Source organism: Anoplophora glabripennis, unplaced genomic scaffold, assembly GCF_000390285.2.
Source record: "Anoplophora glabripennis isolate ALB-LARVAE unplaced genomic scaffold, Agla_2.0 scaffold257, whole genome shotgun sequence".
NCBI lineage: Eukaryota > Metazoa > Arthropoda > Insecta > Coleoptera > Cerambycidae > Anoplophora > Anoplophora glabripennis.
The window spans coordinates 376,685-394,861 of NW_019416380.1; the positions used below are offsets into that span (position 1 = coordinate 376,685).

An 18,177-nucleotide genomic window follows, 5' to 3' on the forward strand; every position below is an offset into this window, starting at 1 on the left:
ATTTTTTTTAATTGATTCCTCTGTGTAATATTCTGCAACTGTAGAGAATCCTGCCTCTTCTATTTCTTGCTTTTTGTAAGTGCAGTTGTTTGCTTCTTTGCTATTTTATTCGTTATTGGATTTTGTTTTAATATTTCTTCCTTATTTTTCTTGAGTTTGTCTTCCCAACTATTTTTCCTAAATGCCTCATGTGCATTGCTTTTATTTTCTATTCAGTTTTTTTATATACTGTCCAATTTTCAGTTGCACATAATATAACCAGTATAACTATTGCATATTATATTCGTAGTTTCGTTTTTTTGCGTCAATTCTCCCTTTCCAAGTATCTTGTCTTATTAGTAGTCTAGCTTATTTGAATTAGCGTTCACTATGCTTATTTAAAAAAAAAATGGCAAATTACATAAAAATAGTTTCGTTGAATTATATAACCAATAATAAGCTACAGGGTTGACATTCGAACACGCGCTAGGCTGGGTCTGCCAGGGTCCTGCAGTCGTATCCGCGATACATGCGGATAAATATAGTGTAGTTATGGAACTTAAAATGATTATGATTAATGTCGACCCTAAGGAACTCATACTACAGGATTACTATGATATTAGACACATATTGAGCTGAAATTTTATGTGTTGGTACAATACCTCGTGATCAATTTGAACGTAATTGGTTAGTTTATTTGGAAAGTACTAAATTGTTTTCTTTAGTTCCTACTTAATACCCTGCAACTTGCAATAAATCAATTTTGTACTAAGGTATTTTTGCCTCAATTATAATTTATTTAAGTAATTTAGTAATTTAAAAGATGCAGTTTTAACTGAAACATGACACAGCTTGCTTTGATGAAACATAGTAGGCGTTGCTGCACTTTCATTTGTCGACACTTTGTCAGTTTAAAAGATATGGTCGTATATCTTCAATAATTCGTTTGATGTTCGTTTTATGCACACTATAATAATTTTATAATAAACTCGTTTTGGATCTTTAAGTTTCGTGGATTCCCTCACGTAGTAAATTTAGTGAAATCATTCATATTTTAAGTGTTAACGAGGAAAGATATACTAAATTTAAATAAGAAGGAATATTTTAACAATAATATAAGAATGTTGTGTTAGGAACGTAGAAAATTGAGGAAGATGATCTGATTTTCATGATTTCTTTTTAATCCTGGTAAATGTTCTTAAAGGGATTGTATTAGGACAGTAGACAACTAAGAGAGGTGTTTGAACGAAGTCTTCCTGGCAATTGTAAATCGTTTAAATTAAATTAAATTTTACATCTATGATTTTATTTCCAACAAGATTGCATACTGTTCAAAGTGCATTTGGTCTCGATAATTCGTGATATAAAAAGAAAATCTGCAATATTTGATAATAAGAAAGCAGTTCCCTGACGTATTTAACAGGAATTTGAATCCTATAAAGCATAATCTATAATTTTTGAGCTTATATTTGCAGTGCATCCAACTATGAAATATTTAAATAAAATTTGTTCCCGGTAATTGGCTTTAATCTAAAAATAATTCCTAATTTTTGTATTCAGTATTAGGATTCCAGGTAATGACTGTTCATAAATAATTTTAATTTATATTAGGAATGCATATGCTCAAGGATGTTATATATTGGTGGTTTCTAATATCAAATTTGTAATTTAATAATGGCATATTTATTAGAAGCGTAGACTTTTGAGGAGGTGTTGCAACGTAATAATGTTTTCGTTCAACATATGTGGTTCAACATTAGCAGTGTTACTTAAGAAAAACTGCGGTAAAAAAGTAAATTGAGAACATTATTTGATTCGCAATATATTAACGACATATTTACAGTTAAAGCAGTCAAATTATTTACCTAAAAAAGTATCTTCTGTAGATACAGTGTGGCCTATTAAAATATCTCTTTAAATATCTTTTGTCCGCATTATTTTAACGATTTTTTTATATGATGATCCAGATGGTGGGTGGGTTAGCCTCATGCGGCACAGTAAAAAGGTAATATTAAGTGTGTGTAATGTGCAGTCAGTTTAATTCGACTTGCAAAATTCGTTTGCAAAACTCTGAATACGTGGGTTCCTCGTAGCTCGCCTCTACACCTGTAAAGTGTTTACAGCGGTGGTCATGTTAACTGTCGCGAAGCAGTGAAAGACGGAATGGGAGTAGCATACTTACTATGCAATTTGGGCTCTTGCTTAGGCTAGTGCCAATACCTTATTGGAAAAAAATATTAACAGGCAAGGACCGGTTGGGAAAATTTAGTTTGAGTTATAAGTTTTAGAAAAAACATAAATTAAACTCGAGATGAAGGGAAATTGTGAAACAGGGGTGGTGTTTAGGGGTTGAAAATGAATTTTTGCGATTTTTGGCGAAATATGACCTAGCGTAAAGTGTTCTAAGCAAAAGTTGTTTATTTTTTTCCCTTGCAAAAATAATGCAATTTACGTGAGACTTTGTGAAAGTTTTTTTCTGCGTTTTCCGTTTCTTTGTTTCAAACAGTCAAACTTTTGAAAAAAATTAAAGGGTTACGTTTTTTGAACTTAAACACTTCATAATCATGATTAAAATGGGAATTTTTTTTTTTTTGAGGATTTCTCACATTTTTACCGCAAATAACGTTTAAATTGATGGAAAAAAAATGGAAAAATTTTGTTTTTGTTTTTTTTTTGGAAAAACTTCCGGACATTGAAGAAAACAAATTCCAGTTGTTTCCAGTATAATTCGGCTTTTTCGTCCTATGCTTTTGTTCATCAAGTTAATTAAATTAAAATTGATACTTCAAGTTGCACTTCAATAATAATCTTCTCCGTATCACCTTCGTCTTCAAATATTTCTATTTGAGCAGTTGTCCTGGCAATAATTAATGCACAAATTAGTACATTTTAAGTCTAGTTTTCTACAGCCACATCTTTGTTTATTACAACCACTTTCACAGCTACAGCTAATACCTTTTAATATTTTTTCTGGAATTAAGTCTAAATATAAATTTGGGCACTATAGTCTATCTACATGTTCACTACAGCCCCATCATTGCTTGGCTTTGTTATTATCGGACTCGTTTTGTAAACAACCATTCCAAGTTTGAAGTTAATAATAGACTCTATATGAGTGTTGTGCAGCTGATCCTTCTGTTAATGGAAGTTTTTTCTAATTTGAAACTCGATTTGTTAGTTGCCTTTTGGTAAAATTCTATCAGACAAACCAGTGCCTGATTTGCAGTGGTGGGGGTCTGTAGGCTGAAAATTGGTGGGGGCCTATTCTAGAAAAAAATATCCTTTTTGGTAGCCCCCTCCCCCCAAAAAAAAAAAATAAATTAAATTAAAGTAAATTTTAACCCACTTTCCCTAGGGACACAAGATGTATAACTAGAAATGAAGAAATAAATACCACTTGGGGTAATACGATTAATACATTAATTTAATATTACAGCAAATTTCATGTATTTCCTTTTGAAAAATACTTACAATTAGTAAATGAAAACCCAAGTGATTCCCCAGCAAAGTCGTGAACAATTTTATTTTAAACAATAAAAACTGCAAAAAAAATGACAATGAGTCGGGTAGCGGTAGTGGGGGAAGCAGCGAGCGGAGGACTCTGACTCGAATTGTGCAAGAATTATGCATCGGACAAAAATCATCTTGCGCACGATTAAACTACATATTATTATCTCCGTCATTTTCTGCAAGATTGATTTTCCAGCTTCAAAAACGGAGTTATGAATTTTTGAAAAAAGGTCTATTTTAGAGGTCTTTCCGGATTTTTTCTGTAAAAAATGAACCGATCGGGTCGCACAAAAAAACATTTTATAAGTTTTTTTATTCTCTGCAAACGTCCTACTGAGAGTAAGACGATTCCATCATTATTTTTCGAGATATTATAAAAAAAAATGTATTTTTTTTGCAGTTTTTGTTGATTAAAATAAAATTGTTCACGGCTTTGCTGGGGAAATGCAAATCGCCACAAAAGTAACACATTTTTAATCCTAATATAACAATATACTATTTTTCAATTTTCCTTGTTTCTTTCCGAATTGTTAATCTAATCTCTAATTCTATATTCTATATATTCTATATTCTATACTACGTAACCAGATTTTTTATATAAAAAAAATCTTTTTTAAAAAGTGTAGCAGGCTATGCATTGCCTACTGGACCATCGAAATATTTTAGGATATAAGTCGGAAAATGACTCGATTAAAACTGAATCAGTCATTTTTATTTGCATTCCTCAGAAACTGGCAATATTTATTTATTCAAGATTTTCTATTTCAGTATTTACGAGAACGTTTCAAGATAGACCTGCCTCATAGATTTAAGGTTCACACGTTCATGTCCCCCACATTCTGCGACCACTGCGGGTCGTTGCTTTACGGTATCTACAAACAAGGCCTCAAATGTGCAGGTAAGTGTAAGCTTTCCGCTTTTCTATTTTCTCATTCGCAAACTAATAGGTGGCGCGGCGTTTTTCTGTGGTGGAAAATTCGAAAAGTAATCGTTAGTTTAGGCAAAAAAAAAATAATATTTCCCAAAAAGTTCGGTTTAAAACAACAAGATCATTGTTTAAACAATGATTATAGTGTAAAAATGACCAAAAATGAGTGATGAGTTTTTTAGGTGTATTAAAAAACGTTCTCCAACAAGAGTTTTTGCTTTTGTTTATACTTATAGATTTTCAAAAAACGCTTCATTTGATACTTGCTCAATTAAAATCCATTAACAAGTTATTTATATCGCAAAATTTTCGGGCAGATAAGATTTGAAGTCTCGATTTCCACTTTTGAACATTTTTGTCTTATTTCCCCCATCACATTCTATGTGTAAAAATGTCTTCGATGACGTTTTTTAAAGGGTTAAAAATTACTATAAAATGCATTTTTTTCGATATCTTGAACCGTTATTAAGAAGTTTGAGGGTTGATTGATCTATTCCCGCAATTTCAAGTCTTAATGTTTATAAATAAACAAGTTATGATTTTTAAAAAATAAACGCTATCGGCTAAAAATGATCCTAGAACATTTTTTTTTAATTCGTGAAAAAATACCAGGATTACGAATATCAAAGCGGCTTTAAAAAATATTCATGCAGCGCAAGTTATTAACGAAGAACCTTATAAACAAATTACACTCTTTGTTTATAAGCCGTTTTGAGGAGGTTAGCCTATGAAATTGCAATTTCCAATTGCATGTCTTGAAAATATAAATCAAGACGAAACAAATGAGCCTTCATAAGGCCCTTTATTACAACGCTAACAACCGCGTTTTTACAATTGAAAAAATGCTATTTCTAATAAATAAATGCAAAAACTCGTAAACAAATAAATATTTTTTTACCAAATTTTCAGGGTTTCTTAAGGAGGTATATCGGGGTCCGAGGGAAGTGAGGAGCGCAGGGGGTCCTATGCTTTTCTTATGGGACTAAAGCCCGCTGCCAATTTGAAAAAATTAAATTCTATTGAAATTATTTGCGATAAACATTATCTATATAGCAAAGAAATCTACTCATATGCACATAGCATACATATTGACTAATTAACAACATAAAAATATCATATTTAAGTAGTTTTAAATTATATTTAATGAACGCATAAAGACTATGTAGATGTGGCAACAGCGCTAATAATTGACTAGCAGTAGTACACACTGCGAACCTACAGACCTCGGACATCGGAGATATTGCGCGTCAAATTCGGGTAAAGATGCGTACGCGTTCAAAAATGTATTGTGTGTAAACTATGTACAATATAATTATTTTTATATATAGCAAATATATCGTATTATCCTCGCGAAGATTTGTATCTTTTATTTAAAATCCATAAATAATGTGAACTGGTAAAACAACGAGAATGATGTTAATTTAGTTCTAAAGAAATGAAATGACACTCGCGCCCATCTTTCGTCCAAGTCAAAGAAAATGTTGGATGCAATTTTGAAGGTTCTGTGACAGAAATTACATTATTACTCACTGTTCGTGTTTTTCATCTCTATTTTAGTAATGTTACAAAAGTTTTGCAACTGTAACAAATTTTTTTGATATAAAGTTTGCTGAGAAATATTTATGTACCTTTGTTATTCAGTACAAATGCTTTTATCTCAAGTATTACTAATTATATTAATCAAGTAAAGAAAACTTTATGTAACCCTAATTATTGCTGGGTAATGATTACGATTTGTGACTATAACAAGATAGTCACTGTTACGATGTTTTTATAAACCATTAAATATATTAAAAGGATTTATCACCTGTATTTTTTATTCCAATAAATATATCACAGCTTCCTAGCTTTTTAAATTAATTAGTTTTAAAAACATTACAAAAAAATCATCTGTTGTGGATAATTTACTGTTGATAACAATGTACATGGGATTTAGGAAAAATGTATATGTTTGAAATAAATTTCGTTTTTATCAAGTCAAATGTATTCCCTCTTTGCTGTCAGCTGATTGCGACGTTGCCACATTAATCCTCAAGTCAGACAGAAATGCAATTATTGGATTCTGTTTCTAATTAATACAGCTGTACTATGTTCAAAACTTACATTAGTTTTACATCAAAAATAAGATAATACTGTGTACTACCCACGGAAAAGTTTTGTTTCACAATTTCTACATTTTTTTCTGTTATGGGCAAAAAAAAGAGCCGCACCGTCCATCTTCGCCATAGAAACCTATGTTAAAATGAACAACTTTCAACAACAATATCTCAAAATTTAGATTCAAAAAAAAATTTCAAAAAAATATGACGCACAGAGGGTGCACTGGGTAGTAAGTACATCTGTGCATTTGAGTAAACCCGATATACCTCCTTAAGCGTAACAAAATATAACTTTTACTGCAGTTTAGAGACGATTCTTTTCTTCTATTTATAGCAAATTCAGATTTTGCTGTTTTTTTGCAATTATTTAAACAAATTGTTAATGGATTTTAATTCAGCAAATGCACCGTTTTTTGAAAACCTACAAGTATAAAAAAAGCAAAAAGTACTGTTGGAGAGCGCTTTTTAATACAGCTAAAAAAATCAATTTTTGGTAGTTTTTACATTATAATCATGTTTAAACAATGATCTTGTTGTTTTAAACCGATACTTTTTGGGAAATATTATTTCTTTTTGCTTAAACTATCGATTAAACCAAGTTTAAATCTGAAACGAATTTTTTTACAATTTTTTTTTTCATTTACTCGGCTAAAGGTGATTCAGAGCCAACTAGGAATTCCAGCTATTAGTCGCATGTATTTTATACGAAAACTTCTAGATCGAAAATTGTTTTTCGAAGAAGCAAGAATAATATTTTGCACAGATCTGATTTTATACCCTCCGCGAAGCCTACGAGGTTCCTAAAATCGATTTAGGATAACACCGCATGTGTTGAATGCAATTTTTAATTAAACGTTCATATTTCTATTAGTTTGTGAATGACAGAAACAGGAGTTATTTATATCAAAAGGTGCCGAAAGCGCTCTAATTTTTGTTTTAATCGTTTATGCGGACGTTTTGCCAACAAATAATTTTTAATACCCACCACTGATTTGTAAAGATCAGTAATGCCAGTTCGTTAGGATATGCAACCTACAATACTACATGTGAGTTACTGGTTGCATATAAGTCTCAACCGTGGCACAAGCTTTGGATAATAGGTACGTCAGACTAGTTAAAAATAACCATCAACGATTGTGGTCACTTTCCATAAACACTAAAATTTTTCCACAAAAGGGCTACAAATAAAACAACACATTAAAATGCACAAGCGCACATAGTGGGGAAAAATATTGTTTAGAATTTAGGTCGCGAAAAATACTTTTTTATATGTTTTTCTGTTTGTATACAGTGTATACAAGATAAGGTTGAGATAGTATTAGGATTTAGATGAAAAGAGATGCGGGGTGGCTCAAATTAGAAAAAAGTTGTCGTTTTTTATAGTTAACGATATGCCGTTTAGAAAGTTTTAAAATTTCGGGTAGTTCCGGAGATATCCGGAAAAACACGAAATTGTGCAAAATCGTTTTATTTGTTTTCTGGCTTTATTTGAAAACGAACTTTAAAATAAATTGTATATTTACATTGCCATTTTTTTAGCTCATCCAATGGCGTTAACATTTTTGCAAACCGACGTTTGGTCTTCGAGGGGCCATCATCAAGTTAATTTTTTGAAATACGTCACTGCCATTTTTATGACAAAATCTAACTTCGTTTTTAATTCTAAATTGCATGATATTACTATTGTAATCGCTTAAAAAAGTTTTTAGCTTGTTTTAGCTATCATTTAAAATTTTTCCTGAGTACGGCTCTGACCGTTTTCAAAATATCTATTGGAGGAAATCATAACAGTATGAAAGTCAATACAGTACAAAATATCTAATAATTCTTTTTATTACTATTAGCAATATTAATTAGAAATAATAAAACATTTCATAAATTCGAATTATTTTTTTATTAGGTACAACTTTTTTAAATTATTGATTAAAACAATTATTGGATATTTTGTGCTTTATTGACTTTTATACTGCTATGACTTCCACCAATAGATATTTTGAAAGCGTTCAGAGCCGTACTCAGGAAAAATTTTAAATGAAATATCATCTAATTCAGAAATAATAATAGCAGCGACGTATTGAAAAAAATTAATCTGATGATGGTCCCTCGAAGACGAAACGTCGGATTGCAAAAATGTTAACGCCATTCGATAGAGTGAAAAAAGTAGCAATGTAAATATGCAATTTATTTTAAAATTCAATTTCAAATAAAGCCAGAAAAAAAAATAAAACGATTTTGCAAAATTTCGGGTTTTTCCGGATATCTCCGGAACTACCCCTAATTTTAAAACTTTCTAAACGGCATATTGTTCGGTATAAAAAAACACAACACTTTTCTTCGGTTGAATCGCACTACGCAAAGGAAAAGCGAGAGCTCATTTTTGTTCTAAATCAAATTTTCTACAAAATAGTATTGCTTCGATTTTCTTAATTGCAAAAATATTTTTGCAATGAACAAAAAATGGCAAAAATCGATGTTTTTATTAAATTTATTTAAAAATTAATCAAACCTCAAGAGATTTTCGGAAAAAACTCCGAAATCCGCTATTGGACAAATGAGTCGTTGCTGAGTTATTTATAACACACGCCGACAAAAAAATTCTTATAGATTGTGATGTGTTTAAATAACTAGATGGATTTCACAGGGTCTAACGACACTTACAGTGTACGATAATTTAATAAACAAAGAAGTCTAAATAAAAAATTTAGATAAATTTGGAACGAATACACTGAAGATTAATTTTTCGAGACAAAACGTCTGAATCTGGTTCGGGCTGAGGCAGTACAGTATTGGGGGTCATGAAGGCTTGCAAAAAATGTAATAAAATTTCCAGGGTCGTATTTAAAAAAATGAAGTTGATGATGGTCCTGGAGAGACGGAACGTTACATATAAAAACTGATTACGCCATTCGATGGAGGGCAAAAAGTGGTCCTGAGAAAGTGTTAGCCTTGATTTTTTAGAGGCATTGCCCTGATTACGCAACTTTGCCCCCATTTAAGCTAGTTTGTATCTCTTACTCGAATTTGTAACAGCCTGTATATACAGGGTGTCCCAAAAGTGACGCCCGTCCTTATGGGTTTTGATTAAGGGGACAAAAACAAATCGAAAATCAAGAGTGGAAAATGTTCCGATTGTTTTTCTTTGCTGAGTTATTCAAAAAATTATTCAAAAAAACTAAAAATAAACATTTGGAGTGGGTTATTCAATATTTATGTAGTTCAAAGCTGTATCTGCTGCAGCTGTATGTTTTTAAATGAAAACTTACCATTGCCATTGCTGCATGACGTTCCGTTAGCAGTTAGACTAAATTATTGGTTTCAACATGATGGAGCTCCATCACATTATGGTTTACGAATATAAAATTATCTGAATCAAAATTTCAGAGACAGATGGATTGGAAGAGGAGAACGATGGCCTCCTGGATCACCGGATTTGAATCCCCTAGATTTTTCTTTTGGGGTTATTTAAAAGAAAAGATTTATAGTCCGTATATTCGCTACTGTCGCGTTAATAGACCAAGAGATGCTTCAATGTTGAATCGTCATAATCTTTGTCTTGAAGTAGAAGGCAACTTATTTGAACACCTTTTGTAAAAACAATTTCTATTATTTATGCACATTATGGTTTTAGTTTTTTGAATATTTTTTTGAATAACTCAACAACGGAAAACAATCGGACAATTTTCCACTCTTGATTTTCAATTCGTTTTTGTCTCCGTAATCAAATCCCAGAAGGACGGGCGTCACTTTTGGTATACCCTGTACATCAACTTTTTCTGAATGAAAAAATATTTTGTAAGCACAAAAGTTATACGTTTGACGTTAGTATTGAGTAATGACAAGTATTTAGTGACATTTATGCACTTTAAACAACAAACATTCAATTATTTTCCGACGACTACTTGATCCTTCCACCGCTAATGTGATTTTTAATAGGCATTTCTTTTGAGACTCTAGGACGATATTGCTTATAACTTTTATACGGGAACTAATAATAAAAGTTTATTAGAAAAAAGTAAGCTTTTTAACAGGAAAAAGAATTGGGGGTATGTTTCTGGAAAAAATATAATTGATGACGTCATTAGTTGTTTCTGTCAAATCGTAAATACTTTCGATTGAAAATGGAGCCTACCTCATTAGACCAGACGGTATCTGTTTTGGTTTGGGTGAATCGTATATCCACGGAGATTTTTGGCTTTTTGGCTTTCAAATATCACTAGAAATTAAAATTTTTCTATGCGCATAAAAAAAACTAATAATAAGTGACTACGTAACTAATTGATCAATCGATATGTTTTTTTTCTTAAGAAGCGTCTTTTCAAAAACTTACTTTTAAAACCTGCTTTAAAAAAATTGATTTTACCGAATATTCACAAAGTTCTAATTGTTTATAAGTACAAAAATTCGACCAATGTTTAAACAAGCGCCAGAGCTCTCCTAATTAACGGATTCGAATTTTTCAAAAAAAGTTTGAAAGCTTGAGGGCCCTTCTATATGTGATTAAATTTTCAAGTATCTAAAGGCCTTGGTTTTTGCTGTGCAAAATTTTGAAAATTTGCAATTTTGTTTTCAAAATCTGGATTGCAAAATTATTATGCAAAATCTATCGAACCGATTTTGATGAAATTTGGTGTGATGATTCTACATAACATGAAGTTTTCTTGAGCCAAGTATAAAGGTCCTATACCCAATTTAAATACCCCAAAAAAATTCCCTAAAAAGTATTGTTTTTTAACCCCATTTTTGCGATTTTTTCGATTTTTACCATAATAATCATGATTCATTCGATTTGTAACTAGACATATTTTGTAAAAAATTTAATTGCAAAAATTTTTTTCCTCTTCCATTTTCGCCTAAAATCAACTCTTGAAAAGATACATAATTAAATAGGAAGAAAAATATGACATTTTTCGAATTTTTTTAACATATTGTGCCGCCAAAAGTTAAGCCCACGTTTTTTTTTATGCGCATAGAAAAATTTTCATTTCTAGCGATATTTGAAAGCCAATAAGCCAAAAATCTCCGTGGATATACGATTCACCCAAATATGGCTTTTTGAAACATATACCGTCTGGACTACATCCCATTTAACACCAAGTGACCCAAATTTTATTTAATTTATTTGTATCCTCACAGTAGGCCCATACTACCGAGATGGAGACACCCTGTATATTGTCCTATCGAGTTGACTTCCGCTTTAGAATCTGTGATGGAGTAGTTGGGCCCCACTTTGTGGGTTTAATACCAACATTTTATTTAAAATTTTGTTAGACCTTAACAAATGGCGCGAAAATGTATGCGGTCCCAATTCTACATTACATAAATATGAAATTAAGCCGCAGACACGTATACGAAGTAAGGGAGAGATAAAGATAATATTTTTATATTTGAACGTTTTCGGGAGTAGGGTCGTTCTCTGGAGCGGCCGCTCAAATCCTACGAGGCTGCGTGGAAGGATTTTTTGTGCATATTTTTTTTTGTTTTATAACCGCTCGAACTTGTTTACGTGATAGACATGCGCCATATCTCAGCCTATTATAAAATGAAACAAATACGGCCCACATAATGTCGAAGCAGCATAAAATTCTGGTATTGATACCCAGATTTGTTTCATGCGATGTTGTTAGGAAAATACTTGTACGGTGTTTTGAATACGATGCCCTAAAGGTTGGTAAACATGCCAGGCAACTGAAAATCGAAGTAACTACGTAAAGTACGTTCATGGGTTTAAGAGAATGATTACGTGCGTCGACCCGAGTTCTGTTCCAGCAAAACAGTTTATTGACCAGGTAATATTCGTCAAAATCGTCTTTTAAAAACTATTTTGCAAATAAAATGTGACTGATAATATAAATAATACGAAAAGATGCACCAAATAATTTTTTTCACGTTCTAATATTATCATTCTCGAAACTAATCGTCAATTTATAATAACCTCCCAACGAGAAAAAATATTATAGGTAGTAATTTGACACATACAATACATTTAAAATGAGTTAAAATCGTGCGGTGATGTTAGTTTTTTAATAAATTTGTTAGTCATTGAACTATTCATAGATAAGTACCTAGTATTTACGGATCACAGCTTACATTAATAAATTATCAAAGTTGAAACCATTAGAAACATATTCTTACGCAGAAACAGTACAGAAGAATAAAGGCTTTGTCGTCGAGTATAATAAAAAAACTCGTTAAAGTGTTAAACTTTGTTCATGCATGAATGTTTTTGAAATAGTTGTAAGGATGCTTACACTATTTATTTTTCAGTATCAAGTAATTTACAATACAAGGGTCTTACGTTAGACGTAATAATTTTAACGATGAAAGTAAGTACATGCTTTTAAAGTTTAACTTTTAACAAGGTAAGTTTTACGTTAAAAATTGAGAAAATTCCTAACTTTTAGTTATATTTTCATGGAATTTCCTTTATACGTTTAAAATAGCTATTACAGGATACCTCTTTCATTATTGAACGAATATGTTTATAAAAAAAATGTCAAAAAAAAAGTTCATTAAGATGTACTTTCTGTATGAAAGTCGTTGATTTAAAAAAAAAAATGATAATTTCAGATAAAATTGGTCATAGATTAAAACAATATTAATAAAAATTGCAAAAGTTCGTTAGTACCTATGTGCAAAAACCCACGTTATGTTGGCAATAGGAAGATTTGTTTAACACAGCATATATAAAAATAATTAATTAATACCCAATAAAGAAGAAAAAATAACTGCAGCGTATACGTTTGTTTATGTTTCTAAACATACACAGTCGATAGCCGCACGGTTTAAGGCGTGAGTAGTTAAATCGATGTGTCGATCTGCCCGGGTTTCGAATCCCGCGGCCGGTAGACCGTAGATTAGCTATGCTTGTACGGAGGATTGGCACCCTCTGTGTAGGTATGGTAGGGTGGAAGAATGTTGGCTTGGGTCAATGTGAGAGATTGACATTTGACCACCCCCCTAATTAATGAGGTTTTCCAGGTTACCCTCATTCCTGCACTGAATGGTGGTTAGGGCCTACCAACATAAGTCGTTCCTGGGCGTAAATGCGGCCTGCGTAATAATAATATGCCGCTTCCTCTCCTTCACAAGTCTCCGACTTCTGGACTAACTCTCGTAGTTAGAATGAGGAGTAGAGATATTATTATATTATTATTATCATTTTTACAAATTGCTAATTTGTACCAAAAAAAAAATAAAACAGTTCGTAAGGAACAGTCCCAAGTAACGGTTCCAAGGAACAGTTCCATATATTAACGGTTTCAAGGTAACTATTCCAAAGTTACAGTCCTAAGGAACTGTTCCAAAGTAACGGTTACAAGGAACAGTTTCAGGGAACAGTTCCGAAGAAGGGTTCTGAGAAACGGTTCCGAAGGAAGTCCCAAGAAACGCTTACAAAGGAACAGTTCCAGGGAGGGGCTCTAAAAGAAGGTTCTGAGGAACGGTTTCGAAGTGAGTTCCAAGGAACGTTTGGAAGGAACGGCTGTAAGGGGCATTACAAAGCATCAGTGTAAAGGAATATTTTCAACGTAACAGTTTCAGGGACCGGTTTCAAAATAACGGTTCCAAAGAACGTTTAGAAAGTAACAATGTCAAAGAATGCTTTCAAGAAACGGTTTCAGGGACCGGTTTCAAAATAACGGTTCCAAAGAACGGTTAGAAAGTAACAATATTAAAGCAACGATTTCAAAGAATGGTTTCAAGGAACGGTTACAATGTAACAATTCCAAAATAAAGACTCCAAAGTAACCGTTTGAAAGTAATGGCTCCAAACTAATAGTTCCAAGGAATTGTATCAATGTTGGGGTTTCAATTCTTTCAAAGTAATGATTTTAAAGCAACAGTTTCACGTTATTATTGCAAAGTAACTGTTACTTTGTAACGGTTACTCAGTAAGGATGACGGTAAATTTGTAATCGTTACCAAGTAATGTTACAAAGTAACCGTTACAGTAAAATTGAGTAGTAGTGGTAGTATTAGTAGCGATTACAATGTAGCAGTTACAAGATAAGAGTTACAAAGTAGCGATGAGAAAGTAGTAGATAACAGTAGCAGTAATAGTTTGTCTGGTTGCCATCCGTTTGTCTGTGCCTATTTGAAGATTTTACTACCATTTTCCAAAGCAGTTCACCATTTTCATGTAAATTGGTTCTTTTCCATAACTTGCCTTTTCTTGCTTGGTCGTGTTTGTCTATTGTCATTTCATTTTATTTATTTTTTCGTTGTTTGTATTGTCTGTCTTTTTTGTCTTGTTTTATTTATTTTATCCGGACCACGGGACGATTTCCTTAAAAGGTAAACACTGCTCATTCTGCAGAGTACAACTCCAAAACTGATTAAACAGTAAGTACGGGCAAATGAAATCGTCGACTTAAACTTGTATTACTGTCACGTAACGGGATGTTGTGTCGCAGAATTAAAATAGCCCGCTAAAGAACTCGGACTAGAGCTAGACTTATCTAAAGTGCATTCGAACGCAAACCCACTTGGACCCGTTCCAGAACGACTGAAACGAAAAATTCACCTGATGCATTAGTTTGAAAAACAGGTCCATTTGTCTCCTAGTCAAAACGGTCGCATTGCCAATGTCAACTATCCGCATGATTTACAAACCTAAATGTGGGATATTATAATGGCTTCTGGCTGCCGATTAATAAATGCGGAATTGGTCAATTTGGGGTAAATCGATACGGATGGTGAAGTAATTGATTTCCTGCTTCATATTGGAACATTTAAAGGTTTAAAGAAAAATTGGCATTTGGCGTATCCTCGTCAATGTCAAAAGTATCCAAAACTAAACATGATACTAAAATGTGGTTATTTACAGTACGGTGAGTCAAAAAAAAATCGACTATTTTTTTTTACTCTATACTCTGAAAAATAGGTTGCCAGACACCTCTAGAAAATTCTCTCCAAATATGAACTCTTAATCTTAATAGGAAGGTCCTCCGCTTTACAGTTTTCCATTTTTTTCTCAGTATTAGAAAAAAAAATTCATATCTCTCTATCAACTGTTCGTTAAAAATATCTCTCCTCGTATACTTGTAGGAAATTGAACGCCCTACAAAAAAGGTATCTTACAATGTTTTTGTAAACCTCACCGTTTAAAAGATATTAAAGGTTGAAGTTTGATTATTTTAAGACAAATTTCTGTTGTAGGCGATTCATGGAACGCTCTTCGTATTCGAGCAATCAAATCCTCTTTTGAAGCAACGGGTGTAGAATAAACTTTTTGCTTTATTACTCCCCAAACATAAAAATCTAGTGGAGTGAGGTCGGGAGACCTCACTGGCCAATTCCACGGGCCTAGGCGTCTCATTCATCTATCTTCAAACATTTAAGTCAGCTGTTGATCGATTTGATTGTGACAGTGAGGTGGAGCCCAGTCTAATTGATACCAACACTTCCTTAGTTGGTCTAAAGGTATATCATCTAGAAAATCTGCAACAACCGTTTGCAAAATATTGAGATATCTGTCGGCATTTAAATTTTCTTCGTATATATGGTAAGAAATTTGGTTATCTTTAATTAGACAAAAAACATTTACGCTAAATTTATTTCAAAAGTTTCTTTCCCGGATAACATGAGGATTTTCAGATGACCACAAATGAGTATTATGTCTATTAAAAATACCTTTCCTTGTAAATTTTGACTCGTCTGTCCATATAATATGTTGCAAAAATTGTGGATCTTCTTGGTATCGCAATAACATTGTTTCACAAAATTGTACACGCCGCACGGCATCACCCGGATGAAGAGCAGAAATTTGTATGGATGCATATCATTAGTTCTTAGCATCCTGTGAATGGACGCTCGTGAAATGCCTAAATCATACTTTGCGGCACAAGTTGAGGATTCTGAATGAATATTAAATTCAAAATATCAGCATTTGAATATGTATTGTTTTCCATTTCTTGTAAACACTAAATTAAACTGTCACTGCAAGAGACTAACAACAAATTGACAGTTTAGTTGTTTGTTTTGAAGTTTTGCTAAAAATTCCGCAGTTATCTTCGCAAGAAATTAAATGATTTTAGGTGATTGCACAAAAAATCCATAGTAGATAACTTAAAACTAGAAGAGATAGGTTAGGGAACCCTGATACTTCGAAAGAGAATAAAATTGTGTAATTATGAAGGTTTGAAGTTAACTAAACTCGGCATTAAATTTCTAGCACCCTGTATGCAATTAAGCCACTTTGAAAGTATGGATGGGAAGCTTAGGGGTCTAGCTATCCCCCCTATAAATATTGTTGCTTTATCTTTCTTACTATAAAATATACATGGTTTGAGGCTAGTCATTGTTTATCTCCATTTCTTTGAAAAAAAATTAAATATCTCGAAAACGGTTAATTTTAGGAATAGAATCCAAAATTACAATAATATATAGGGTGTTCCATTTAAAATAAGCAAGTTGATGGCGACTTCCGGTGTAACCGGAAGTGGTACATGGACGCCATTATTTTAGTTGAGAAAAAATAAATAACATTTTCTTTAATATCTTTCGACGACTTCGAGCTAATTTCGTATCCGTTTTTTTTTAAGGATGAGAAATTCGAATTTATCGACAATTTCGTCGTATTTTCATAAGCGCCATAAGCGACCATTAGTACGCATTTAAATTGCCAAAATTTTTTTGTGACACGGTGTGTTTCACTTAGGGCGCGAAAAATCTTTTCTCACAACTTTTCTGCTTAAAAAAGGTATACTTTACTAATATCTCTAAAGCCAACCGTATTTCAACAAAAAGGCATTTAAATTTGTAAATGCATAAAAAATTGTTTATTTTCAACTTTACTGATAAACGAAATTAGAAGTAATCGTTTATTAGCAAGAAATATGCCTTTATTAAAGGAAACAGTGCAATTACAATTTTAAATTTCGTTTGTTTAACAGTTTTTCTGCAAACAGAATCGACAGAGTAAAAATCATACTTTCTATAAACAATCTATTCAATCTAACACAACTAAACGATGTAACTAAAAACTAACGTGTTTCTAAACCATCTAAAAAATAACTAATTATTATTGACCTGTCTCAAAAGATGCTATTCAGTGGAAAAACATATTCTGAATTCTCTGCTCATTGTTGAAGCGAGAAAAGCCAATCAAAAATCAAATCACCTCTGCAATTGCCTTGGAAACAATGTAATTAAATGACAGTTACTGCCTTAAATGTCTCTTGTAATATTTGAAAATTACAAAATCGGTTTTTACTTTTTTTTTGTGTGAGTTCTTTAGTAGTAGCAATTTCGTTCATCAGGGGAGTTGAAAATAACTTTTAAACAATTTTTGTTATGCATTTACAAATTTAAATGTTTATTTGTTGAAAACGTTTACCTTTAGAGATATTAGCGAGGTAAACCTTTTTTAAGCAGAAAAGTTGGGGGAACAGATCTTTCCAGTCTAAAGTGAAATACACTGTGGCATAAAAAATTTTGTGTAGTTGATTACAAAGCACAAATTGATGCCATCTATATGGATTTCAGTAAAGCATTCGACAAACTCGATCATAGTAAAATTTAGTAAAATTTTGCACTTCTTATTTTGCTAGTTGATCTTTATTTGTGGAATACAATGATATTAAATCCAACAAATTTGTGATAGCCTCTTGTGTTCCACAGGGTTCAGTTTTGGGACCATTCTATTTTAATACTTTTATAAAT

At 32.2% G+C, this 18,177-nt stretch overlaps 1 protein-coding gene across 1 annotated transcript in view; it reads left to right on the forward strand.

Moving 5' to 3' along the window:
- Positions 1 to 18,177, forward strand: part of LOC108905294 (putative protein kinase C delta type homolog) — a 213,780-nt gene that overhangs the window by 40,136 nt on the left and 155,467 nt on the right. Inside the window, exon 5 of the mRNA XM_018708099.1 lies at positions 4,258 to 4,387. Within this exon, the coding sequence (XP_018563615.1) occupies positions 4,258 to 4,387 (130 nt within the window). The remainder of the gene's footprint in view (positions 1 to 4,257; positions 4,388 to 18,177) is intronic.